At 38.2% G+C, this 27151-nt stretch overlaps 2 protein-coding genes across 2 annotated transcripts; both read right to left on the bottom strand.

The window, feature by feature from the left end:
• Positions 1-13991: 13991 nt before the first annotated feature.
• Positions 13992-20541, bottom strand: LOC142163799 (uncharacterized). Its single transcript, XM_075220940.1, has 2 exons — positions 20052-20541; positions 13992-14248 (listed from the first exon to the last, which is right to left on the bottom strand). Exons 1-2 carry the CDS (start codon positions 20539-20541, stop codon positions 13992-13994), a joined length of 747 nt encoding a protein of 248 aa, XP_075077041.1.
• A 118-nt stretch (positions 20542-20659) lies between these two features.
• LOC142163800 (uncharacterized) lies at positions 20660-26841 on the bottom strand. The gene is made up of 2 exons (XM_075220941.1): positions 26404-26841; positions 20660-20806 (listed from the first exon to the last, which is right to left on the bottom strand). Exons 1-2 carry the CDS (start codon positions 26839-26841, stop codon positions 20660-20662), a joined length of 585 nt encoding a protein of 194 aa, XP_075077042.1.
• Between the last annotated feature and the right edge of the window lie 310 nt (positions 26842-27151).

Consider the following 27151-nt stretch of genomic DNA (forward strand, 5'->3'; position numbering starts at 1 on the left):
AAAAAAACTAATTGCATATTATCTCTTAAAGTCATATCTTGTATTTTAGATTAATGGTCTACAAAATACAACTTTACGGAGAGCTAAGAATAGGGTACTATAAAGCCCCGTAAAATTTTGTAAGGTTTTAAGACTTTAAAGTGCACCACCAACGAATAAAAATAACATTTTGTGTGCTGAATGAGGCTACAGATTAGTAATATATTACTTGGACATGTCACTAGAAGTAATTTTGGGTCTAGGAAGAGCCCTAGGGCCAAGCAAATTTGAAAAACTGCTCGGACTAAAGTTTTAAATGAACTTGCACAAGATCCAATTTCAAACAAGCACAACTCCCAAGTTATAACGAGTTAGTAGCATATTGACATGCCAAAGTGTTAATTAGAGCAAAAAGAGCTTGATCACCAACTTTGGATCTCTTTATATTTAAGCTTAAATATAGATCGCGGTACTTGTGAATGTTGAGTCATCACGTTCGCGGTAAGTATTACGCGATCGCATAGTGGGCGACCATGCTGGGGAGGCCAGGTTTATTGTTCTTCGCGTTCGCACTGTTTTGTTTGTGATCACGAAAGCGAAGGTCGCTGTGAGTCGCGTCCGTGATTGTGTTTGTGCGTTCGCGTAAGGTTATTTTTGGCAGCCTTCATTTTTCTCTTCGCTATCGCGAGGAATGTTTCGCGATTGCGATGTGTAATATCCGGGAAGAATATAAAAGTACTCTATTTCGAGGGTTATGATATTTTTATCACTTTTTGGGTTAGAGAGCTCGGTTTTGGGCGATTTTGGAGTGGATTTTTATGTTTTGGATTGGAGTAAGTATTCTTGACCCGAATTTTATTATATTTCATGATTCCATATTTGTTTTTATAATTTAATTAGTGATTTGGATTGGAAAAATTGGAAATTTTTGTAAACACTTTTAAAAATATAAAATGATGAGTTGAAGGCCGATTTGGTGTCGGAATTGAATAATTTTGGTATATTTGGACTCGTATCGAAATGTGTGTTCGGATTTTATGAGTTTTGTCGGGTTTTGAGGTGCGGGCCCGGGGTAGAATTTTTGGGTTGCCTTTTTAGTTTCATTAAAGATCAAAACTTTATTATCCGAAATTGTTTCCTATGGTTTCTATTTATGATATTGAGTTATTTTGGCTTTGAGCCGTTCTGAGATTGTTTCACACGACAAAGTCATTTTAGATTATTGATTTGGCTTCTTTGAGGTAAGTATCTTGCCTAACTTTGTGTGGGAGAACTATACCTTAGGATTTGGGATTTATTGTATTATTTGAATTATGTGAAAGGCGTGTACGCGAGGTGACGAGTGCGTACTCGGACTTATATGTGAAAATTGACCGGTTTAGACTCCTAGGCTTCTTTCATGTATTTACTTGAAGTTGTTACATGTTATATCTTTTATTTGTCAAGTTTGTTCTTTCATGTATTTATTTAGAGTTATTAGCACATGTTGTATCTTTTACTTGTCAAGTTTACTCTTATATGCTTTATTTGAAGTTGTTACCTCTTTTATTATTATGTGACTTCTTTTATTGTTGAGTTATTCTTAATTGAAATTGTTGTTACATGATATCCTTTCGTTACCGAGTTATTCTCATGCATTTAGACGTAGTTGCTAGTTCATGCCATCCCTTTCATTGTTAGCTTATGTCGTACACTAGAATTCGAAGTTTGGCATTTCATGAAAATACCTTCATTATTGAGTTTATTCTTAAGCAATTAACTGGAGTTGAAATTATTGAAGGTCATTAATCTATTTTAGTTGAAGTTGTGTTTAATGGGGTGTTGTTCATTATTGAGTTTCTTTCCGGTTCATTTAGTTGTTATTGGGAGTTTGGACACATCGTGTTTGAGCTGTGGGCTATGTGATGAGGTAGTATTTGTATTGTTATTTTGAAAAGGTTGTAGCCTATGGGAACTTATGGTACGAGTTGATATATCGAACTGTTGTGATGTTAGCACATGTAAATTTTTTGTGTGGATTGATTGTTGTTATGCGGAGCATAAGGGTGGTATCTCACTGTTATTGTTATGCGGAGCATAAGGGTGGCATCTCACTGTTGTTGATTGTGCGGAGTGATACGAGTGGCTATTGTGTTAATATCTAAGTGGAGCGATAATGGTGGCTATTATGTAGAGTGATACAGGTGGCTATCTGAATGATAGATGTGGCTAATGATATTATCAGGACAGAGTGATACATGTGGCTATCAGAGTGATAATGGTGGCTATTGTATAAATTTCTAGGCGGAGTGATAAAGGTGTCTATTATGATGTTATCAATACGAAGAGATAAGGATAGCAATATCAGGGATAATGTGTGATGGTCTGGGAGTGTTATGTTGATGATATTCATGTGATGGTGTGATTTTCCTTGTGTATGTCATACACCTTACGTGACTTGTTGTTGCTTTAAATGAGCTACTCGATGTCTTTGATATTACTTATTGACTTGGGCTGTAATAGCACACTCGTACAAGCATACACCGAAGCATGCCACTTATACTAGTTCAGGAGTATGAAACTTAACATTTATTGATCATGCCCATGTATTCTTGTATTATCTACTTTCATTGTGATATTGAGTGTGTGACCATTCCGGGTAAATTATGATATTGAGCATGTGATCATGTTGGACGGATAGTGATATTGAGCCTGTGACCACGCTGGGAGGATTGTGATTGTGAGCCTGTGATCATGTCGGGCGGATTGATATTGGCACGTAAGTTGTTCGTGCGGTTGTGATTAGTAATGTGGGCACAAGGTGCCATGAGCATATGATTCGTGATTTGGGACTCGTGACTTGTGATTGTGAGATGAGGTATCCCAGAGTAATTCATCGTGAGACTTGTGTTAGAACGACTTGATTAATTGGTTGTCATTTGCCTTCCTTATTTGGTTTCATGGGTACTTTAACGGTGTTCTTATTACTTTACTGTTTATATCACATGTTGATTCTTGTTGCCGTTTACTGATTCTTGCTTTCATTATTAGCTTTATACTTCTATACTGCACATATTATTTTGACTAGTAGGTATCTTGACTTGTACCTCGTCACTACTCCACTGAGGTTAATCTTGATACTTACTGGGTACCGACCGTAGTGTGCTCATACTACACTTCTGCATATTTTTGTGCAGCTTTAGGTATTGAAGATATCGGACTTAGGCAGAGTTAGCTTATTGATAGCGAGGATTCAAGGTAGAGCTGCTTGGTCGTCGCAATCCCTTGAAGTCCTTTCTTTTATTGTATTGTCAGCTTGTTATCCGAACATACCAACAAGTTTTAAAACATAATGCGGACCTGCTCGAGGCCTCAAATCACATCAAACAACATCAAAACTATGAATCGCACGTCAATTCAAGCCTAATGAACTTTCAACCTTTACAATTTGCACCGAATTATATCAAATCAACCCGGAATGACCTCAAATTTTGCATGCAAGTCCCAAATGACATAATGGAGCTATACCAACTCCCCGAATCACAATCCAAACCCAATATAAGCAGAGTCAATTCTCGGTCAAATCTCGTAATCTTCCAAACCTTCAACTTTTCAATTTTCGCTAAATGCATCAAATCAACCTACGGACCTCCAAACCCATATCTGAACATATGCCTAAGTCCAAAATCATCATACGAACCTATTGGAATTATCCAAATATCATTCTGGAGTCATCTACATAAAAGTCAAACTCCGGTCAACTCTTGCCACTTAAGTTCCTAAAACAAGAGTCATTCTTCTAACTCGATCCCGAATCATTCAAAAATCGAACACGGCCAATCAGAGCAAAAAGAGCTTGATCACCAACTTTGCATCTCTCTTTATTTAAGCTTCAATATAACATAATGGCTAGCACGGGATTAAAGCACCAGCAAAGGAACCTACTACAGATTAAGAGCAAGAAACAGTGAAATTCTAAACTTCTTTTTAAATAAAAGAGTGATGTTCCAACATTGTTATTACAAAAAAAGCACAAAAGAAAACAAAGTGAATGAGGCTTTAATGAAATCACTGCAATTTCATTTTCTTTTATACTATTACTTTCTCACATAAACCTACGATTCAACAATCACTGTTGGATGAAGCTGCAAATACATTGTAAGACACCAGACAACTTTTGTCTGTTAGGATTGCTTATAATTCTAATTGGACTCATTATCTTCTTGGATAAATGCTTACGACAAATTTGATTTGTCATTCTTGTTGCTCTTTCATTTTTTATATATGTTCCCTGACTTTGTATCTAATTTGATGTGTTACTTATTTAGTAACTTTGGATATTCTTTTTTCACAATGATACAAGAATAAAGTCGTATATGTTAGTTTAACAAATTTAAATCTCTCTAAGTTAACATATTTAAAGCCTCCTAAATCTGTATATATCGTTAAATGATAGTATGTCATCAACTTGATGCTCGGGTAATTTTCACAGATGGTCATATAACTATGACTTTTTTTCACTAAAGTCATGTAACCTTATTTTCTCACACAAAAATTATAAATCTTTCACTAACTCACACAAAAATCATAGTAACCGGAAAATATAATTTTCATGTAGTATTTTCTTATTCACAAGTCTTTTTATTTTTTATTTTCGGTCTAATAAATAATAACCCAATTAATACATGAGATTCCGACAAAAAAGAAGAAGGTATAATTAGAGAGCACTAGAAACAAAAATGATATCAATTTGAATGAAAATCTTGAAATAAAAAATAAAAGATAGGAGTATCGTGTTTTAAAGGATTCACTTTTAGTATTAATTTAATTTTTATATATGGCTATTGGGTCGGGTTGGGTAATTTCTATTTTAATTGGATTATTATTTATTAGACTAAAAAAAATAAAATCATGGAATGAGAAAATATTGCCGAAAAGTTATATTTTCTGGTCATTTTGATTTCTGTGTAAGGTAGTAATTTGTTTTATGATTCTTATATGAGAAAATATAAATATATGACTTTGGTGAAAAAAATTATAGTTTAAACTGATTTAAGAAATTCATTGCAGAGAAATTTTCTTTGTTTTGATTTTCTGTGTATTCTATACAGTGTATAGCTATCCTTATATACAAGAGCCAAAGATTCCACTGACGAGGCATGCCCAATCTGTTATAACTAACTTATAACAAACACTAAATAAATAAATGTAAAAGGAATTATCTACATAGCTCTATTACAAAATTATCCCCAATACATCTTTCCAGAAGTTCACAGCTGTATCCTTTTGATTAAGCCCACGTGTCTTCATCTTGACTTTTCAAAATAAAACCCTCATAAACACTTAGTCAAGTTCAGACAATCATAGTTAGGTCCCGTAGAAATTAGGTCTCCTCTAACTTGTCTCTTTCTGCTTTCCTTTGTAAATTACCGATGCCGGAAATGCTAGAAACATTTGTATCATCAATACCCCCTCAAGTGGGAGGCCCAAGAACGGACTCCCAACTTGCCCAACAGTGAATGATGAAGAGGTCCATCTAAAGCTTTCGTGAACAAATCAGCAAGTTGAGCGAAAGAAGGTATGAATGACAGAGAAATCAATCCATCCAATAATTTTTCACGAACAAAGTGACAATCAAGCTCGATGAGCTTTGTTCGTTCATGAAACGGATTTTTTGCTATGTGAATTGCCGCTTGATTATCACAGTGAAGAGGAACAAGTAACGATGGCGTAGTGTATGCAAAGCAGCCCGATAGTATCTAGAGCATGGCGCCTGCATGTATTGACTGAGTGATTGAACCACAAAAGAAAGGTTCGGCCTTGTAGTGGTCAAAAAATTTAATTTTCCGATAAGTCTCCTATACACGATTGGATTAGGAAGAGGATTTACACAAGAAGAGCTAAGCTTCAAAGAAGGTTCCAAAGGTGTAGAAGCAGGCTGAGATTCCAAGCAATCAAATTCTGTAAGTAACTCTAAAGCAAACTTTCTTTGTGTTATAAGTAATCCTCCATCTTCACGGATAAGTTCTAAACCCAAAAAATAATTGCCTCGCCAAGATCCTTAGTTTTGAATTCACAGTCCAAAAATTGCTTAATCTCATCAAGTTTCTTCTTATTGTTTCCAGTGATCAAGGTGTCGTCAACATAGACAATGAGAATTGTGATCAAATTCCCAGTCACTTTAAAAAAAGAGAATAGTCATTGAGTGAGGATAGAAAACCTCTAGTACCCAAAGCAGCAGATAGGCTAGCATACCACTGCCGTGAAGCCTGCTTGGGGCCATACAATGATTTGGGGAGGAGACAAACATGTGATGAAGAAGGCTGAGGGAAACCAGGGGGAAACTGCATATATACCTCCTCGTCCAAGTTGACATGGAGAAAAACGTTGTTAACATCCAGTTGATACAAATGCCGATCCCTTTTCACTGCAATGGTGAGAATGCATCTAATCGTGGTCATTTTAACCATCCGAGAAAAGGTCTTGTTATAGTCAAATCCCTCTCTTTGAGTATCACCCCGTATTACTAGCCTTGCCTTCAATCTTTCCAATGTCCCATTTGACTTTAATTTAACCTTGTACACCCATTTGCAGGGCAAAGCCCTCTTTCCTGGTGGTAATTCAACTATGTCCCAAGTCCGGTTGGTGTCCAATGCCTCAACTTCCTTTGCCATGGCAACCTTCCATTCGGGGTGCAAAACTGTTTGCTGGTAAGATTTTGGTTCATGTATTTGGCAAGTGGAGGTAACAAGGTTTTGATTATGAGAACTTAAAGAAAAAAAAGAAAAAGAATGTAGAGGAAAACAAGGGGGATTAGGTAAAGCATAATCAGAGTAGGCAAAATTGCAAATGTAATCAGATAAAAATTTAGGAGGATTATGTTCTCGTTGTGACCTACGCAATACTGGCCTGGTGTTGAGGAAAATACTTCAGTTGCTGGATTATTGTTGTAGTTGTCAGAAGAAGAAGAACTCATAGGAGAAAAAGCCATAAGAGTTGAAGAAATAGGTGACATAGTCTTGCTATGGGAGGAATTAGAATAGGAATATTCCTGGTAAAACTCGGTAGGATGATGGGAGAAAGGGGGAAGCAATATGGGATCAAGTATAGGGACAGTAGACTCAGTAAAAGAAGCAGGGAACAAATTTCTTAATGGTGTTGTCACGACCCAAAATTTTCACCTTCGGGACCGTGATGACGCCTAATATTTCACTTGCTAGGCAAGCCAATGTTAGAATAATATTAGTCATTTTAAAATAATTTTAAATTAATTAATAACAAAGAAATAAATACGGAAGTCAAGTCTGAAATATAATGAATAATCCATAATAATAGCGATGTCTAAATACCATCCCAGAACTGGAGTCACAAGTGCATGAGCTTCTAGAATGATACAAATAAGGGTTTGAATAAAATAAAGCTGTCTGAAAGCAAACACACAGCTAAAGTAAAGTAGAAGGGGACTTTAGAACTGCGGACGCTGTGCAGTTATACCTCAAGTCTCTTCTAGGTAGCTGAAATCTGAACAAGTCTATGGTACGCCGCTGAGACCAACTCCGAAATCTGCACAAGAAGTGCAGAGTGTAGTATCAGTACAACTGACCCCATGTACTGGTAAGTGCCGAGCCTAGCCTCGACGAATTAGTGACGAGGCTAAGGTAGGCCACTTATATTAACCTGTACGCAATAATAGTAATAACAACAATAATAATAACGGGAATATTAGTAAGACCAGTAAATAATATTAATAATTAAAATCAACTTAGAAGTCACAATCCCTCAACTTGTTTCCATTACGGCGTGCAACTCGTTTCTCCAATATAAACTTTAAACAAGTCTGTTGCGGTGTGCAACCCGATCCCCCAATATAGACTTTTAAATAAGTTTGTTGCGGCGTGCAACCCGATCCCCCAATATAGACTTTTAAACAAGTCTGTTGCGGCGTGCAACCCGATCCCCCAATATAGACTTTTAAATAAGTTTGTTGCGGCATGTAACCCGATCCCCCAATATATTTACTTTCATTTCCGTTGCGGCGTGCAACCCGATCCCCCAATATATTTTAACAACTCATAAATGTAATAAACATTACTCCAATAAATACCACGTTCAATGAGAAACTATTAAACATCAAGGCATACAATAATTATAATTTATTTATGAACAAACAATGACAATTAGCGATTAATTATAAAAATTATGGAGAAAATAGGCAGTTTAATATTTAGTATGCTAAATGTCAATTAGCAATTAAGTCACATAAGTCAAATAAGCATGTAACAATTATTGCAGGAATTCAAGAATTAATATTTGACAAGGAATATGAGTGAAACAATTAATATAATAATTAATTCATGATTTAAAATGATTTATGATTTTTCAAATTATGCAAACAATTAATTTGACGACGTATTGACACTCGTTACCTTGCCTATACGTCATTCCCATGTATTTCCCATAACAATTAATTTAAGGGTTCTATTCCCTCGAGTCAAGGTTAACCACGACACTTACCTCGCTTCGTAACCAAATTCAAGTATCCAATAAACCTTTGCCTCGCGAATTCGTGTCTGAAATACTTAAATCTAATCATAAACAATTCAATATATTCAATACAAATCGTAAGAATTAATTCCATATGAATTTACAAATTTTCTGGATAAAAATCCAAAATTTATTTTAAAAATCAACAGTGGGATCCACGTCTCGAATCCTGAAAAAATTCACAAAAATCGAACACCCGTTCCGATACGAGTTCAACAATACAAAAATTATCGAATTCCAACATCGGATTGGCTTTCAAATCTTCATTTTACATTTTTGGAAGATTTTATAAAAATCTAATTTTTCTTCCATAAATTCACGGATTCATGATGTAAATGAGTATGTAATCATGAAATATAATCAATATAGGAAAAGGAACACTTACCCTAATATTTTCTCGTGAAAATCGCCCAAAAATCATCTTACCCGAGCTCAAAATCGAAAATGGTGGAAAATGGGTCAAAATCCCATTTCCAGAACTTAAGTTCTGTTTGCCCAGATTTTTACTCATCGCGATCGCGTAGAATAACTTCTGCCCAGGTCCATTTTACTCTTCGCGATTGTGGATAATTCTTTGCGATCGCGAAACATATTTTGGCTGCCCAGATTATTAACTCTACGCAATCGCGTAAATGGACATGCGATCGCAGAGAACATTTTCTCAGCCTTACGCGATCGCGTACTGACTTATGCGATCACGTAGCACAAATTTGGTGCTTCCGCTTCTGCCTCATTCCTTATTCGCGAACGCGAGGCTTCGATTGCGAACGGAAAGTTTTGCACTTTGACCCTTCGCGAACGCATGCCCTCGGTCGCGAACGCGAAGCACAAAATGTGCCAGTCCTACTTTCCTCTTCGCGATTGAAGGAATGGCTTCGCGATCGCGAAGCACAATGCACCAGATGACAACAGAAGCTAAAAAAACCCAGATTTTTCTCAAAGTTCAAATGGTCCGTAGGCTATCCGAAACTCACTTGAGCCCTCGAGGCTCCAAACCAAACATGCACACAAGTCCAAAAACCTCATATGAACTCGCTCGCGCGATTAAAATACCAATTTAACACCTAGAATTACGAATCGGACACCAAATCAAATAAAATTTTTAAGAAAACTTTAAAACTTCTATTTTCACAACCGAACGTCCGAATCACGTTAAATTAACTCCGTTTCTCACCAAATTTGACAGACAAGTCATAAATGACATAACGGACCTATAAAAATTTTTAAAAATCAAATCCAACCCCAATATCAATAAAAGTCAATTTGTGGTCAAACTTTGAAATCTTTAAGCCTTTAGGCTTCTAGTTTTCGCCAACTGATGATAATTTAAGTTAGGGACCTCCAAATTAAATTTCGGGCATACACCCAAGTCCCAAATCATGATACAGACCTACCAAAACTGTCAAAATATTGATCCGAGTCCGTTGCTCAAAATGTTGACCAAAGTCAACTCAGTTGAGTTTTAAGGCTCTATTTCACATTTTAATCAATTTTTTATATAAAACTTTTCAAAAAATTATACGGACTGTGCATGCAAGTTGAGAAATGATAAATAGTACTTTTCGAGGTCTTAGATCACATAAATAATTATTAAATTTAAAGAGTACCTTTTGGGTCATCACAAGTGTAGAGTAGGAAAAAAGAAAAATATGCTTAATAAACTTAACATCTCTAGAGACAAGGATTTGATTAGTTTCAAGTTTAAAATCTTGTGCCCTTTATTCCCAAAAGGATATCCTAGAAATACCCCAGGTACTGCTCTAGGTGCCAGCTTATCTTTGTTTCCTGATAAAGTAGAGCTGAAACATAAGTATCCAAAAGGTTTCAAGTAGGTATAATCAGGTGTTTTGCCAAAGAGAAGGTGTTTTGTTCTTAAGAACTCTCGACGAAAATCTGTTTATCAAATGAGTAGCAGTCAAAAGGCTGTCCCCCCAAAACTTCTTAGGTACATGAGATTGAAACGAAAGTACTCCACATGTTTCCAATAAATGTATGTGCTTACGCTCTACTACTCCATTTTATTGTGGAGTCCCCGCACAAGTTGTTTGGTGAATTATTCCTTGTGAAAAAAAAAATCTTTAGACATCTCCCCAGTCCCCAACTCATAATCATTGTGAGACCTTACTATTTTAACCTTGGCAGAAAATTGCCTCTCAACTAGTGCCAGAAAACTTTTCAAGGCTGGAAATGCATCAGACTTGGAACTAAGTAGGAAAGTCCAAGTGCTTCTAGAGAAATCATCAACTATAGTAAGAAAATACCTCTCCCCTTTATTAGTTGTAACCTTATAGGGCCCCCATGTATCAATATGTATCAAATCAAAATAATTTTTAGTGGTAATTGAGCAAGGAAGCCTTGATTGTCTTGCCATAGGACAAACGTCAATTATCCAAAATTTGTTGGTTAGTTTAGAGAAAAAGGAAGCATAAGTATGACCATTGTCCCTGGTTTGATAATGAGAAAAAGTGAAGTTGTCACGACCCCAATTTCCCTCCGCAGGATGTCGTGACGGCACCTAGTCTCCAAGACTACGTAAGCCTAATAAGTATGCGGAATAACTAAAATATTAAGCTAAAACTCAAACCTCAACAACGGTAATAAATAAAATCTGAAACTTAAGTATAAATAACTTCCAAAACCCGATAGATATAAGTCACAAGCTCTAAAGGAAATTACTAAATATCCCTATACATTAGAGTCTAATGAGGAGAAGGAAACAACATGATAAAGATAGAAGGGGGACTCTGAGGTCTGCGGGCGCAGACAGATATACCTTGAAGTCTCCATGTACGGACTAGCTCACTAATACCTGATCCGGTAGGCAATACCTGGATCTGCACAAAAAGATATGCAGAAGCATAGTATGAGTACACCACAACGGTACCCAGTAAGTTCCAAGCCTAACCTCGATAGAGTAGTGACGAGGTCAAGTCAGGTCAGGGTCCTACTGGAAATAATAAGAAACAAGGCAGAAGATATAATAATATAATGAATAAAATGACAGAGAAGTGAAACAATGAAAAGTTACGGAAGGTAATAACACGGAATCAAAGAAAGACAAATACAACATGAAAGGAAAGCACAAATCTTACAAGTTAAGGAACAACAGCAACAACAATACAACAAATAGAGGAAATCGACAGGGGCACTCCCGAGGTACCGCCTCGTAGTCCCAAAAGTAAATAGCTCACAATCTTTTCTTGTATCACCGCGGGAGCCTTTATATTTTATTTTGAAAATTATTTTCCCGAAATAGCATCCCGCATTTTAGCTCACCTTATCACACCGCATGACTTATAGTAGTTCCCCTACTAGTCACGAGTATCAAACCCACCTTATCTCACCGCATGTGTTTTAACACCCAGACCTCATAGCACCGCATGCATATCAATAATCACAATGGCACGACAGAAACCTCGTGCAAACAACCGTACGACAGAAACCTCGTGCAACAACCAAACAATCGTCTCAACAATAATCACAGAAACCAAAACATAACAACTGAAATAATGATATTTCAAGGATAGCAATTTCAAGTAAAGAATCCCACAGTTAAATAAGGAATATGAAATCAAGAAAGCAGGTAATTCAACTAAGCACGTAGTACAAGTTGCAAATAAGAGATAAGACAAGTAGACCGGTGAAATTAGGCTAAACATGTTGACTATACATTCTAAAGTAACTCAGTAAGGCATAAAAAGGAAACTACTTAGATAAAATCGAAATTTCAACATTTAGCCCATGTACTCACTCGTCACCTCTCGACACGGCCCTCATATATCACAAATTGTCACAACAATACCAAATCCTAAGGGGATTTCCCCCACACAAGGTTAGACAAGTCACTTACTTCAAACTTGCTCAATCAATCAATAAGAAGGCCTTTCCCTCGATTTTTCAACTCCGATCGGCTCGAATATGGCCAAAACAATTTCATACTATAAATATAACTATAGAAAACTAATTTAAATAATGAAATTACGACTTAAGCAAAGAATTAAAAAAATTGCTCCAAAAAGTCGATCCAGGCCCACATCTCGGAACCCGACTAAAATTATAAAAACCGAACACCCATTCGATATCGAGTCCAACCGTACAAATATTATTCAAATCCGATCCCATTTCACCTTTCAAAACTCAAGAATTCGGTCTAAGAACTTTACACCTTTTTCGCCAAATTTTCCAACCCAAATCCATAATTAAATAAAGAAATCGAAGATAGATTAGTGGAAATTAATCAAAAACGAGTTAGGAATTCTTACCCCAACAATCCCTCTGAATATCTCGCAAAACATCGCCTTAATCCGAGCTCTCAAGTCCAAATAGTGAAAAATGACATAAACCCTCGATTTTGGAACTTAAATTCTGCCATGTTGTTATCCTTCTTCGCGAATGCGAAATGTGCCTTGCGTTCGCGAAGCACAAAATTCTCAGCTGCCAGATTCCTCTTCGCGAACGTGAGATCCCCCATGCGAATGCGATGTATACTGAGCCCAGGCCTACGCGAACATAACCCCTCACACGCGAACGCAGTGAACAACTTCTTACACCTTCGTGAACGCGTTGACATCTTCGCGAATGTAACGAACAAACCTCACCTGCCTCTCAGATACCCTTCGTGAATGTGAGACCTCTCTCGCGAACGCGATGAAGGAAACCAGACACCAGCAAAATCAGCAGCTCCAACAATTCTTCAAAGTTCCGAAATGTGCCGAACATGGTCTGAATCGCCCCTGAGGCCCCCGGGACCTCAACCAATTATACCTACAAGTCCTAAAACATCATGTGAACTTAGTTGAGGCCTCAATTCACATCAAACAATATCAAAAACATGAATGGCGCATCGATTTAAGCCTAATGAACTTTTGAACTTCTAACTTCCACAGACGATGCCGAAACTTAACAAATCGAGTCCGATTGACCTCAAATTTTGCACACAAGTCATAATTGACTTTACAGACCTAATCCAACTTCCGAAATCGGGATTCGATCCCGATATAAAAAATTCCACTCCCGGTCAAACCTTAAAAAATCTTCCAATTTTCCAGCTTTCGCCAATTAACGTCGAAATGACTTACGGACCTCCAAATCAACATCCAGATACGCTCCTAAGACCAAAATACCATACGGAGCCATTGGAACTGTCAAAACTCCATTTTGGAGTCGTCTTCATATGATTCAAACTACGGTCGACTCTTATGACTTGAACTTTTAATTTAGGGACTATGTGTCCCATTTCACTCCGAAAGTCACCCGAACCCGACACCAAGCACCCCGGCAAGTCAAGTAACCATAAAAAGAGATAGAGGGAGCAATAATTAGAGGATCGAGGGTAGCATTCTCAAAAAGACTGGCTGGGTCGCTACAGAAGTAAAGAGCTTGCAAGCAGTTGTTGTACCATCCAGATTTGCACTGGCAGTAGCTTTAGAATTAGAGGCACTAGAAACACCTTGCATGGACTGGAACAATTGAACTAACTTTTCACACTGCTATTTGGTGAAGCTTTGGCTACTAGCAAGGTTAGTAACTGTATTTCCTACAGTAAGAGACTCTTCTGTATTTGCTGAATTAACATATTGATTTGCTGCATTACTTCCCTTCCTCTGTCTGTTGTTGTTTCCAAACTTAAATTGTTGTGGATATCCTACTAGCTTATAGCAGTCCTCTTTCACATGTACTGATTTCTTGCAGTACCTGCAGTATACATCATTCTTCTTTCCTTCTGCAGTATGATTTTTGTAAGGCCCTGTAAAAATTTGTAAAGGAAAAATAATATTTCAAAGTGTATTTACCATTTGGTCCGAGTTATGGACACCGATGCTGAGGCTCCTACACTTGAGTCCGTGCTTGTTATGAATGAATTTTTGGGGGTCTTTCTGGAAGATCTCCGTGCGATTCCACCAGACCGGGAGATTGATTTTGGGATTGATGTGATGCCAGACACGCATCCTATATATATTCTGCCCTATAGAATGGCACCGACAGAATTGAAGGAACTAAAGGAGCAGCTGAAGGACTTGTTAGAAAAGGGTTTCATCCGACCAAGTGTGTCGCCTTTTGGTGCACCAGTCCTTTTTGTAAGGAAGAAAGATGGGTCACTGAGAATGTGTATTGACTATCGGCAGCTTAATAAGGCCACGATCAAGAATAAGTACCCACTGCCAAGGATAGATGACTTGTTTGACCAATTATAAGGTGCTAGGTACTTCTCCAAAATTGATTTACGATCCGGGTATCACCAATTGAAGATCAGGGAGCGGGATATTACGAAAATAGCTTTCAGGACCCGGTATGGGCATTTTGAGTTTCTAGTGATGTCTTTTGGGCTAACAAATGCCCCGACAGCCTTCATGGATCTTATAAATCGAGTTTTTAAGCCATTTCTCGACTCTTTTGTGATAGTGTTTATTGACGATATTTTTGTATATTCACGAAGTTGAGAATACCATGCCGATCATCTTAGGGTAGTTCTGCAAACCCTACATTAGCACTAGTTATATGCAAAGTTTTCAAAGTATGATTTTTGGCTTGAATTAGTCATATTCTTGGGTCATGTAGTCTCTAGTGAGGGAATTAAGGTTGATCCTCAGAAAATTTCAGTTGTGAAGAATTGGCCAAGTCCTACAACTCCAATAGAGATTTACAGTTTCTTAGGCTTAGCTGGATATTACAGAAATTTTGTGGAGGGGCTTTCTACTCTTACCTCTTCATTGACTAAATTGACACAGAAGGCAATTAAGTTCCAATGGTCACATGATTGTGAAAAGATTTTCCAGGAGTTGAAAGCAAGATTGACTACGACACCGATGTTGACTCTACCAGAGGGTGTAGATGGATTTGTGGTATATTGTGATGCTTCAAGAATCGGGCTTGGATGTGTATTAATGCAACATGGAAAGGTTATAGCTTATGCTTCTAGGCAACTTAAGAATCATGAAAATAACTATCCAATACATGATTTAGAACTTGCGGCAGTGGTATTTGCATTGAAAATTTGGCGTCATTATTTATATGGGGTCCATGTGGATATATTCACGGACCATAAGAGACTTCAATATATTTTTAAGCAGAAGGATTTGAATCTGAGGCATAGAATATGGCTTGAGTTACTCAAGGACTACGACATTAATATTCTATATCATTCGAGAAAGGCCAATGTTGTGGCATATGCTCTTAGCCGGAAATCCATGGGTAGTTTGGCTCACTTGGAGGCATATCAAAGGCCATTGGCCAAGGAAGTTCACCGATTGGCTAGTTTGGGAGTTCGTCTTGTGGACTCTAGTGAGGGAGGGGTGATTGTACAAAATAGGGCTGAATTATCACTTATTGTGGAAGTCAAGGAGAAACAGTACAACGACCCATTGTTGGTATAATTGAAGGAGGGGATTCAAAAACATAAAACTATGGCTTTTACCCTTAGCATGGATGATGGTACACTAAGGTACCAAGGGCGGCTATGTGTTCCAAATGTAGATGATCTCAGGGAAAGGATCATGACCGAGGCTCATACTTCTAGGTATTCTGTGCATCCAGGTTCTACAAAAATGTATCATGATCTTAAGGAAGTCTACTAGTGGAATGATATGAAGAGGAATGTAGCGGATTTTATGACGAAGTGTCCAAATTGTCAGCAAGTGAAGGTCGAACACCAAAGGCCCGGTGGGTTGGCACAGAAGATAGAAATTCCAATGTGGAAGTGGGAAATGATTAACATGGACTTTGTGGTAGGATTACCTCGTACTCCTCGTAAGTTTGGCTCAATTTGGGTGATTGTGGATCGACTCACGAAGTCAGCACACTTTTTTCTACTTAAGGCAACTGAGACATCGGAACAATATGCTCAATTGTATATAAAAGAAATAGTCAGGTTGCATGGCACTCCAGTTTCCATCATATCTGATCGGGGAGCACAATTCACTGCTAACTTTTAGAAGAAATTTCAGCAAGGCTTGGGTACTCAGGTGAATCTTAGTACAATCTTTCACCCGCAGACTGACGGGCAGGCAGAGCGGACTATTTAGACGCTTGAGGATATGTTGTGTGCTTGCGTTCTAGACTTCAAAGATAGTTGGGATGATCATTTATCACTCATAGAATTTGCCTACAATAACAGCTATCACGTTAGCATTCAAATGGCACCGTTCGAGGCTTTATATGGTAGGAGATGTAGATCTCCCATTGGGTGGTTCGAAATTAGTGAGGCAGAGTTGATAGGGCCAGACCTCGTGCATCAGGCAATGAAAAAAGTTAAAATCATTAAGGAGCGGTTGAAGATTGATTAGAGTCGTCAGAAATCCTATTCGGATGTTCGTCGTAGGGATTTGAAGTTCAAAGAAGATGATTGGGTATTCTTGAAAGTTTCCCCCATGAAAGGTGTAATGCAATTTGGTAAGAAAGGGAAATTGAGTCCGAGGTATGTCGGACCGTACAGAATCATTCAAAGGATTGGTGAGGTGGCGTACAAGCTTGAACTACCACCTGAGATGTCATTAGTGCACCCAATATTTCATGTGTCTATGTTAAAGAAAGTAGTTGGAGATCCGACACTCATTGTTCCGGTTGAGACTATTGAGGTTAATGAAAAATTGACTTATGAAGAGATTCCAGTTTCTATTATTGATCGTCAAGTCCGAAAGTTGAGAAACAAGGAAATTGCATCTGTGAAAGTGCTATGGCGAAACTAACAGGTTGAAGAGGCTACTTGGGAGACCGAGGAAGAAATGAAGAAAAAGTAACCTTATTTGTTTGAATGACCATGTATTTATAAAGTTGTGATCTAGGAAAATTATAAGACTTACATTCTATGAATTTTGTATCATTTGTACAATTGGCGTTAAGGGTGTTCCTTTCTGGTAATACATTGCTTGTGAGGCCACAATTGGTTTTGTTTTATATTATGTTATGTCGTTATATTATGTATATGCTGTTAGGATGTGTTTCTGACAGGTGGATAGGCCCAGTTACAGGGAAAACTCTTGTGAAACTTTTGAAAATTTAGGGAGTTAGTCAAATTTGGGACTGCTGGTGTGTGGTATGAAAACTGAATTGCATAAGATGCTAATAACAGATTTTGACCCTCATTCAAGGACGAATGATCCTAAGTGGGGGAGAATGTAAGGCCCCGTAAAATTTTGCAAAGGATAAACCCTCATTCAAGGATGAATGATCCTAAGTGGGGGAGAATGTAAGGCCCCGTAAAATTTTGCAAAGGAAAAATAATGTTTCATGGTGCTGGACTAGGCTTGCATGTTTGAGGATTGTAGAAATTCTTAGCGAGCCGCGGCTCGGATTTTGTGGGTTGAACAATGCACCGGAGAGTAAAGGAAAATGTTTGGCAGTGAAATGCATTTATGCAGTCCATTATGCGACCGCAGAATCACTCTGCGGACCGTATAATGGCCGCAGAGTGAGGCAGTTAATTGGGCCAATTTGGATGTCAATTTCGCGGCCACTATGCGACCACAGAATAGGTCTGCGGGCCGCATAGTGACCGCAGACTGGGTCAGTTCATTTCCAGTTTGGCACCCCAATTTCGCGGTCATTTCGTGCACCGCATAACCACTATGTGATCGCATATACGACCGCAGAACCTGTTCCGAAGCTTCATTTTTGAGTTTTTAAAACCCGACCCTACTTCGTTAAATACACATTTTGGGCTATTTTTGAGCTAAAATCTGACATTTTAGAGTGAGGGAGATTGCCCTAGAGTGAGAATGTGCTCCTCAATAATTGTTCTTCCATTCTTGCTCAAATTTTGGAAGATTAAGAAGAGAAACTTACTAGATCTTCATCTTAGAGGTAAGATTCTACACCCTAACCCCTAATTTCGAAATTATCTAAAAATGGGTAATTAGCAAGATAATTTTTGGGTATGAGAGTTATATATTTTACATGCATGTGATATCAAGGAGTGTAGGAAGATTGTTGAACTAATAATGGTAAAGATTGGGTTGTGGGATGATGGAATCCTCCATAAAAGAACCTTGAAATATTATGCACACCTAGTATTTAATAAAATGCTCAAATGAGCTAGAACCATGACCATCTTCCTAATTTTGGTTCAATTTGTTATATTTCTAAAATAGATTGAAGTTGCTAAGAATTCTAGAACATTTAGAGTGTAAGGAAGATCAAGTGAGGTATGTTGGCTAAACTCTTCTTTAAGAACTGGAATTCCCATTATCCTTGTAAGTTCCAAGATGTTGATTACAAATCGAGTATTCCGATAAGTTTTGTGATAAAGATATATGTTCAATTCGTGTTTCAAATGCTCTTATCATATTGCATTATAAATTTAGTATGTGTTCCAAACTATGGATTGTGTATCCACATGTTATAATTTCAAGTCGTGATTTATGTGAAAGTTATTATGCCAAGTTGTATAGAGATTGGGATTGTGATACACCTCCACCCGCATATATTGGGGTGAGGCGGCATGACTGCTTTGTGTAGAGAATATGGTATTGTGGGACTGCACCTCCACCCGCATACATTGGGGTGAGGCGGTACAACCACTTTGTGTATAGTTTTGGTATTGTTGTGGCACCACCACCCACATATATATATTGGGGTGAAGCGGCATAGTCGCTTTGTGTTGGTATTGGTATCGTTGATGCATTTCCACCTGCATACATTGGGGTGAGGTGGCATAGCCGCTTTGTGTAGGTTCTTAGTACTATGGTTATACATCCACTCGCATACATTGGGGTGAGGCAGCGAGGCCGCTTGAGTAGAGTTGTGGTATTATACTTACACCTCCACCTGCATATATCGGGTGAGGCGGTGAGGCCGCTTTATGTGAAGATGGTTATAGAGGATCTCATCTTAAATCTTATAAATGTTATTGATATCTTTTAATAAGCTTGCTCTGGTTTAAACGGATTTCTATATTATTCTATTGTCGCCCTGATTCATCATATTTATATTGTGTTTCTAAATTCTTAAATTGATGTTTGGTTTTTATACTAGTACTATTCGACGGAACTAACGTCCCTTTTGCCGGGGGCGCTGTATCTTTAAATGGATGCAGGTGGTTCCATAGCAGGAGGTATTGATCAGTGATATCAGTACACCCTCTTTCCAGCTGACTTGGTGAGCCCCACTTCATCCCGGGGTCATGTATCTTTTGTTCTTTGTGTATTCTGTTTGAGGTATAGCCGGGGCCTTGTTGTCGGCATTATAATTCTACTCTTCTTTATCTATAGAGGCTCCATTGACATAGTGTGGGTTGTATATTGGTGCTAGGAAGTCAAACTCGTTATGTTGTAATTGAATTACTATTTTCACTTCATATTATGAAAAATGTGTGGAATTGAGACTTTAAAATTGAAGTAACTAATGGTAAGAAATTGGTATTTCAGACATGATCACTTTATTGTTTGATTAACGAAAGAGATGTATATATTCTCTTTATTCATGAATGAGTTTGGGTAGAAGGAAATCTAATAGGCTTGCTCGGCCGGGTTCACTCGATTGAGCGCCAGTCGCGCTCCTCGATTTTGGGGCGTGAAAAGGTTCAAATACCTTCCTCTAAGTTGTCCACTTCTGACCATTTATAAGGAAAGTAGATGCATCAATAGAAATCTGATTGCTAGAGTGTACCTGCCTTTGTGCTTCTTCATGCAATACAATAGAATAAGTCTGTGCAGGAGTAGGTAGTGGCTTCATTATCAAAATATTTCCTCTTGTGTTGCTGCAACTGTCATTTAAACCCATGAGAAATTGGATTAGCTTCTGGTCTTCATTTACCTTACAGTTGTGAGACTTTTCACGACATTTGCATTCATAGCTACAAGTCATAAAAGTGTTGAGCTCTCTCATTTGATCCCAAATCTTCTTTAGTTTATTGAAATATCCAGCCACATCATAAGAGCCCTGACCGATATTGTTTAGTTCCCTTTGCAGCTGGAAAAACTTTGTGCCATCTGCTTGTCCATACCTTTCATCTAGCTCATTCCAAAATTTTGTTGCTGTTTGTGAGTATGTAACACTTTCTACTATCTCTTTGCTTAGAGAGTTCAATAGCCATGCAAACACCATATTATTACACCTATACTACTGCACTAACAAATTTGAATCCTTTTGTGGCATGGTGCAAGTACCATTAATAAATACAAGCTTGTTCTTGACAAGCATAGAAATTAGAACCCCTCTTTCTCTAGTTGCCAAAACTTGTGCCATCAAAACTGGTGTTAATAAGGTTCATACCAGGGGAGTCTGAAGAAGCAAGAAAATAAGGGTGTGATGTATCAATTTGCTTAACAGTGCTTTTAGCAGGCTGTCCCTCAGTTAAAGTCACAGTGATCTAAAGAGTTAGAGGATTATATGAAGATAAAGAAAGCGGCAGAAAAAGAAAAGAAAAGAAAAAAGAAGAAGAAGAAGAAGAAGAAGAAGAAGAAGAAGAAGAAGAAGAAGCAAGTGTGTCGCCTTTTGGTGCACCAGTCCTTTTTGTAAGGAAGAAAGATGGGTCACTGAGAATGTGTATTGACTATCGGCAGCTTAATAAGGCCACGATCAAGAATAAGTACCCACTGCCAAGGATAGATGACTTGTTTGACCAATTATAAGGTGCTAGGTACTTCTCCAAAATTGATTTACGATCCGGGTATCACCAATTGAAGATCAGGGAGCGGGATATTACGAAAACAGCTTTCAGGACCCGGTATGGGCATTTTGAGTTTCTAGTGATGTCTTTTGGGCTAACAAATGCCCCGGCAGCCTTCATGGATCTTATAAATCGAGTTTTTAAGCCATTTCTCGACTCTTTTGTGATAGTGTTTATTGACGATATTTTTGTATATTCACGAAGTTGAGAATACCATGCCGATCATCTTAGGGTAGTTCTGCAAACCCTACATTAGCACTAGTTATATGCAAAGTTTTCAAAGTATGATTTTTGGCTTGAATTAGTCATATTCTTGGGTCATGTAGTCTCTAGTGAGGGAATTAAGGTTGATCCTCAGAAAATTTCAGTTGTGAAGAATTGGCCAAGTCCTACAACTCCAATAGAGATTTACAGTTTCTTAGGCTTAGCTGGTTATTACAGAAATTTTGTGGAGGGGTTTTCTACTCTTACCTCTTCATTGACTAAATTGACACAGAAGGCAATTAAGTTCCAATGGTCACATGATTGTGAAAAGAGTTTCCAGGAGTTGAAAGCAAGATTGACTACGACACCGATGTTGACTCTACCAGAGGGTGTAGATGGATTTGTGGTATATTGTGATGCTTCAAGAATCGGGCTTGGATGTGTATTAATGCAACATGGAAAGGTTATAGCTTATGCTTCTAGGCAACTTAAGAATCATGAAAATAACTATCCAACACATGATTTAGAACTTGTGGCAGTGGTATTTGCATTGAAAATTTGGCGTCATTATTTATATGGGGTCCATGTGGATATATTCACGGACCATAAGAGACGTCAATATATTTTTAAGCAGAAGGATTTGAATCTGAGGCATAGAATATGGCTTGAGTTACTCAAGGACTACGACATTAATATTCTATATCATTCGAGAAAGGCCAATGTTGTGGCATATGCTCTTAGCCGGAAATCCATGGGTAGTTTGGCTCACTTGGAGGCATATCAAAGGCCATTGGCCAAGGAAGTTCACCGATTGGCTAGTTTGGGAGTTCTTCTTGTGGACTCTAGTGAGGGAGGGGTGATTGTACAAAATAGGGCTGAATTATCACTTATTATGGAAGTCAAGGAGAAACAGTACAACGACCCATTGTTGGTACAATTGAAGGAGGGGATTCAAAAACATAAAACTATGGCTTTTACCCTTCGCATGGATGATGGTACACTAAGGTACCAAGGGCGGCTATGTGTTCCAAATGTAGATGATCTCAGGGAAAGGATCATGACCGAGGCTCACACTTCTAGGTATTCTGTGCATCCAGGTTCTACAAAAATGTATCATGATCTTAAGGAAGTCTACTAGTGGAATGATATGAAGAGGAATGTAGCGGATTTTATGACGAAGTGTCCAAATTGTCAGCAAGTGAAAGTCGAACACCAAAGGCCCGGTGGGTTGGCACAGAAGATAGAAATTCCAATGTGGAAGTGGGAAATGATTAACATGGACTTTGTGGTAGGATTACCTCGTACTCCTCGTAAGTTTGGCTCGATTTGGATGATTGTGGATCGACTCACGAAGTCAGCACACTTTTTTCTACTTAAGGCAACTGAGACATCGGAACAATATGCTCAATTGTATATAAAAGAAATAGTCAGGTTGCATGGCACTCCAGTTTCCATCATATCTGATCGGGGAGCACAATTCACTGCTAACTTTTAGAAGAAATTTCAGCAAGGCTTGGGTACTCAGGTGAATCTTAGTACAATCTTTCACCCGCAGACTGACGGGCAGGCAGAGCGGACTATTTAGACGCTTGAGGATATGTTGTGTGCTTGCGTTCTAGACTTCAAAGATAGTTGGGATGATCATTTATCACTCATAGAATTTGCCTACAATAACAGCTATCACGTTAGCATTCAAATGGCACCGTTCGAGGCTTTATATGGTAGGAGATGTAGATCTCCCATTGGGTGGTTTGAAATTAGTGAAGCAGAGTTGATAGGGCCAGACCTCGTGCATCAGGCAATGAAAAAATTTAAAATCATTAAGGAGCGGTTGAAGATTGATTAGAGTCGTCAGAAATCCTATTCGGATGTTCGTCGTAGGGATTTGAAGTTCAAAGAAGATGATTGGGTATTCTTGAAAGTTTCCCCCATGAAAGGTGTAAGCGATTTGGTAAGAAAGGGAAATTGAGTCCGAGGTATGTCCGACCGTACAGAATCATTCAAAGGATTGGTGAGGTGGCGTACAAGCTTGAACTACCACCTGAGATGTCATTAGTGCACCCAATATTTCATGTGTCTATGTTAAAGAAAGTAGTTGGAGATCCGACACTCATTGTTCCGGTTGAGACTATTGAGGTTAATGAAAAATTGACTTATGAAGAGATTCCAGTTTCTATTATTGATCATCAAGTCCGAAAGTTGAGAAACAAGGAAATTGCATCTGTGAAAGTGCTATGGCGAAACTAACAGGTTGAAGAGGCTACTTGGGAGACCGAGGAAGAAATGAAGAAAAAGTAACCTTATTTGTTTGAATGACCATGTATTTATAAAGTTGTGATCTAGGAAAATTATAAGACTTACATTCTATGAATTTTGTATCATTTGTACAATTGGCGTTAAGGGTGTTCCTTTCTGGCAATACATTGCTTGTGAGGCCACAATTGGTTTTGTTTTGTATTATGTTATGTCGTTATATTATGTATATGCTGTTAGGATGTGTTTCTGACAGGTGGATAGGCCCAGTTACAGGGAAAACTCTTGTGAAACTTTTGAAAATTTAGGGAGTTAGTCAAATTTGGGACTGCTGGTGTGTGGTATGAAAACTGAATTGCATAAGATGCTAATAACAGATTTTGACCCTCATTCAAGGACGAATGATCCTAAGTGGGGGAGAATGTAAGGCCCCGTAAAATTTTGCAAAGGAAAAATAATGTTTCATGGTACCGGACTAGGCTTGCGTGTTTGAGGATTGTAGAAATTCTTAGCGAGCCGCGGCTCGGACTTTTTGGGTTGAACAATGCACCGAAGAGTAAAGGAAAATGTTTGGCAGTGAAATGCATTTATGCAGTCCATTATGCGACCGCAGAATCACTCTGCGGACCGTATAATGGCCGCAGAGTGAGGCAGTTAATTGGGCCAATTTGGATGTCAATTTCGCGGCCACTATGCGACCACAGAACAGGTCTACGGGCCGCATAGTGACCGCAGACTGGGTCAGTTCATTTCCAGTTTGGCACCCCAATTTCGCGGTCATTTCGCGCATCGCATAACCACTATGTGATCACATATGCGACCGCAGAACCTGTTCCGAAGCTTCATTTTTGAGTTTTTAAAACCCGACCCTACTTCATTAAATACACGTTTTGGACTATTTTTGAGCTAAAATCTGACATTTTAGAGTGAGGGAGATTGCCCTAGAGTGAGAATGTGCTCCTCAATAATTGTTCTTCCATTCTTGCTCAAATTTTGAAAGATTAAGAAGAGAAACTTACTAGATCTTCATCTTAGAGGTAAGATTCTACACCCTAACTCCTAATTTCGAAATTATCTAAAAAAGGGTAATTAGCAAGATAATTTTTGGGTATGAGAGTTATATATTTTACATGCATGTGATATCAAGGAGTGTAGGAAGATTGTTGAACTAATAATGGTAAAGATTGGGTTGTGGGATGATGGAATCCTCCATAAAAGAACCTTGAAATATTATGCACACCTAGTATTTAATAAAATGCTCAAATGAGCTAGAACCATGACCATCTTCCTAATTTTGGTTCAATTTGTTATATTTCTAAAATAGATTGAAGTTGCTAAGAATTCTAGAACATTTAGAGTGTAAGGAAGATCAAGTGAGGTATGTTGGCTAAACTCTTCTTTAAGAACTGGAATTCCCATTATCCTTGTAAGTTCCAAGATGTTGATTACAAATCGAGTATTCCGATAAGTTTTGTGATAAAGATATATGTTCAATTCGTGTTTCAAATGCTCTTATCATATTGCATTATAAATTGAGTATGTGTTCCAAACTATGGATTGCGTATCCACATGTTATAATTTCAAGTCGTGATTTATGTGAAAGTTATTATGCTAAGTTGTATAGAGATTGGGATTGTGATACACCTCCACCCGCATATATTGGGGTGAGGCGGCATGACTGCTTTGTGTAGAGAATATGGTATTGTGGGACTGCACCTCCACCCGCATACATTGGGGTGAGGCGGTACAACCACTTTGTGTATAGTTTTGGTATTGTTGTGGCACCACCACCCACATATATATATTGGGGTGAGGCGACATAGCCGCTTTGTGTTGGTATTAGTATCATTGATACATTTTCACCTGCATACATTGGGGTGAGGTGGCATAGCCGCTTTGTGTAGGTTCTTAGTACTATGGTTATACATCCACTCGCATACATTGGGGTGAGGCAGCGAGGCCGCTTGAGTAGAGTTGTGGTATTATACTTACACCTCCACCTGCATATATCGGGTGAGGCGGTGAGGCCGCTTTATGTGAAGATGGTTATAGAGGATCTCATCTTAAATCTTATAAATGTTATTGATATCTTTTAATAAGCTTGCTCTGGTTTAAACGGATTTCTATATTATTCTATTGTCGCCCTGATTCATCATATTTATATTGTGTTTCTAAATTCTTAAATTGATGTTTGGTTTTTATACTAGTACTATTCGACGGAACTAACGTCCCTTTTGCCGGGGGCGCTGTATCTTTAAATGGATGCAGGTGGTTCCATAGCAGGAGGTATTGATCAGTGATATCAGTACACCCTCTTTCCAGCTGACTTGGTGAGCCCCACTTCATCCCGGGGTCATGTATCTTTTGTTCTTTGTGTATTCTGTTTGAGGTATAGCCGGGGCCTTGTTGTCGGCATTATAATTCTACTCTTCTTTATCTATAGAGGCTCCATTGACATAGTGTGGGTTGTATATTGGTGCTAGGAAGTCAAACTCGTTATGTTGTAATTGAATTACTATTTTCACTTCATATTATGAAAAATGTGTGGAATTGAGACTTTAAAATTGAAGTAACTAATGGTAAGAAATTGGTATTTCAGACATGATCACTTTATTGTTTGATTAACGAAAGAGATGTATATATTCTCTTTATTCATGAATGAGTTTGGGTAGAAGGAAATCTAATAGGCTTGCTCGGCCGGGTTCACTCGATTGAGCGCCAGTCGCGCTCCTCGATTTTGGGGCGTGAAAAGGTTCAAATACCTTCCTCTAAGTTGTCCACTTCTGACCATTTATAAGGAAAGTAGATGCATCAATAGAAATCTGATTGCTAGAGTGTACCTGCCTTTGTGCTTCTTCATGCAATACAATAGAATAAGTCTGTGCTGGAGTAGGTAGTGGCTTCATTATCAAAATATTTCCTCTTGTGTTGCTGCAACTGTCATTTAAACCCATGAGAAATTGGATTAGCTTCTGGTCTTCATTTACCTTACAGTTGTGAGACTTTTCACAACATTTGCATTCACAGCTACAAGTCATAAAAGTGTTGAGCTCTCTCATTTGATCCCAAATCTTCTTTAGTTTATTGAAATATCCAGCCACATCATAAGAGCCCTGACCGATATTGTTTAGTTCCCTTTGCAGCTGGAAAAACTTTGTGCCATCTGCTTGTCCATACCTTTCATCTAGCTCATTCCAAAATTTTGTTGCTGTTTGTGAGTATGTAACACTTTCTACTATCTCTTTGCTTAGAGAGTTCAATAGCCATGCAAACACCATATTATTACACCTATACTACTGCACTAACAAATTTGAATCCTTTTGTGGCATGGTGCAAGTACCATTAATAAATACAAGCTTGTTCTTGACAAGCATAGAAATTAGAACCCCTCTTTCTCTAGTTGCCAAAACTTGTGCCATCAAAACTGGTGTTAATAAGGTTCATACCAGGGGAGTCTGAAGAAGCAAGAAAATAAGGGTGTGATGTATCAATTTGCTTAACAGTGCTTTTAGCAGGCTGTCCCTCAGTTAAAGTCACAGTGATCTAAAGAGTTAGAGGATTATATGAAGATAAAGAAAGCGGCAGAAA

The sequence above is a fragment of the Nicotiana tabacum genome, chromosome 9 (assembly GCF_000715075.1).
Source record: "Nicotiana tabacum cultivar K326 chromosome 9, ASM71507v2, whole genome shotgun sequence".
In the NCBI taxonomy this organism is placed as follows: Eukaryota; Viridiplantae; Streptophyta; class Magnoliopsida; order Solanales; family Solanaceae; genus Nicotiana; species Nicotiana tabacum.

Bases quoted from the DNA above. Each gene is read 5' to 3' on its own strand.
- LOC142163799 (XM_075220940.1), bottom strand. From the start codon at position 20,541: ATGGTGTTTGCATGGCTATTGAACTCTCTAAGCAAAGAGATAGTAGAA. The intron at 14,249-20,051 runs GTCAGAAGTGGA...AAATTTTTACAG, and splicing joins ATCTACTTTCCTTATAAATG to GGCCTTACAAAAATCATACT.
- LOC142163800 (XM_075220941.1), bottom strand. From the start codon at position 26,841: ATGGTGTTTGCATGGCTATTGAACTCTCTAAGCAAAGAGATAGTAGAA. The intron at 20,807-26,403 runs GTACACTCTAGC...CTAACTCTTTAG, and splicing joins ATGAAGAAGCACAAAGGCAG to ATCACTGTGACTTTAACTGA.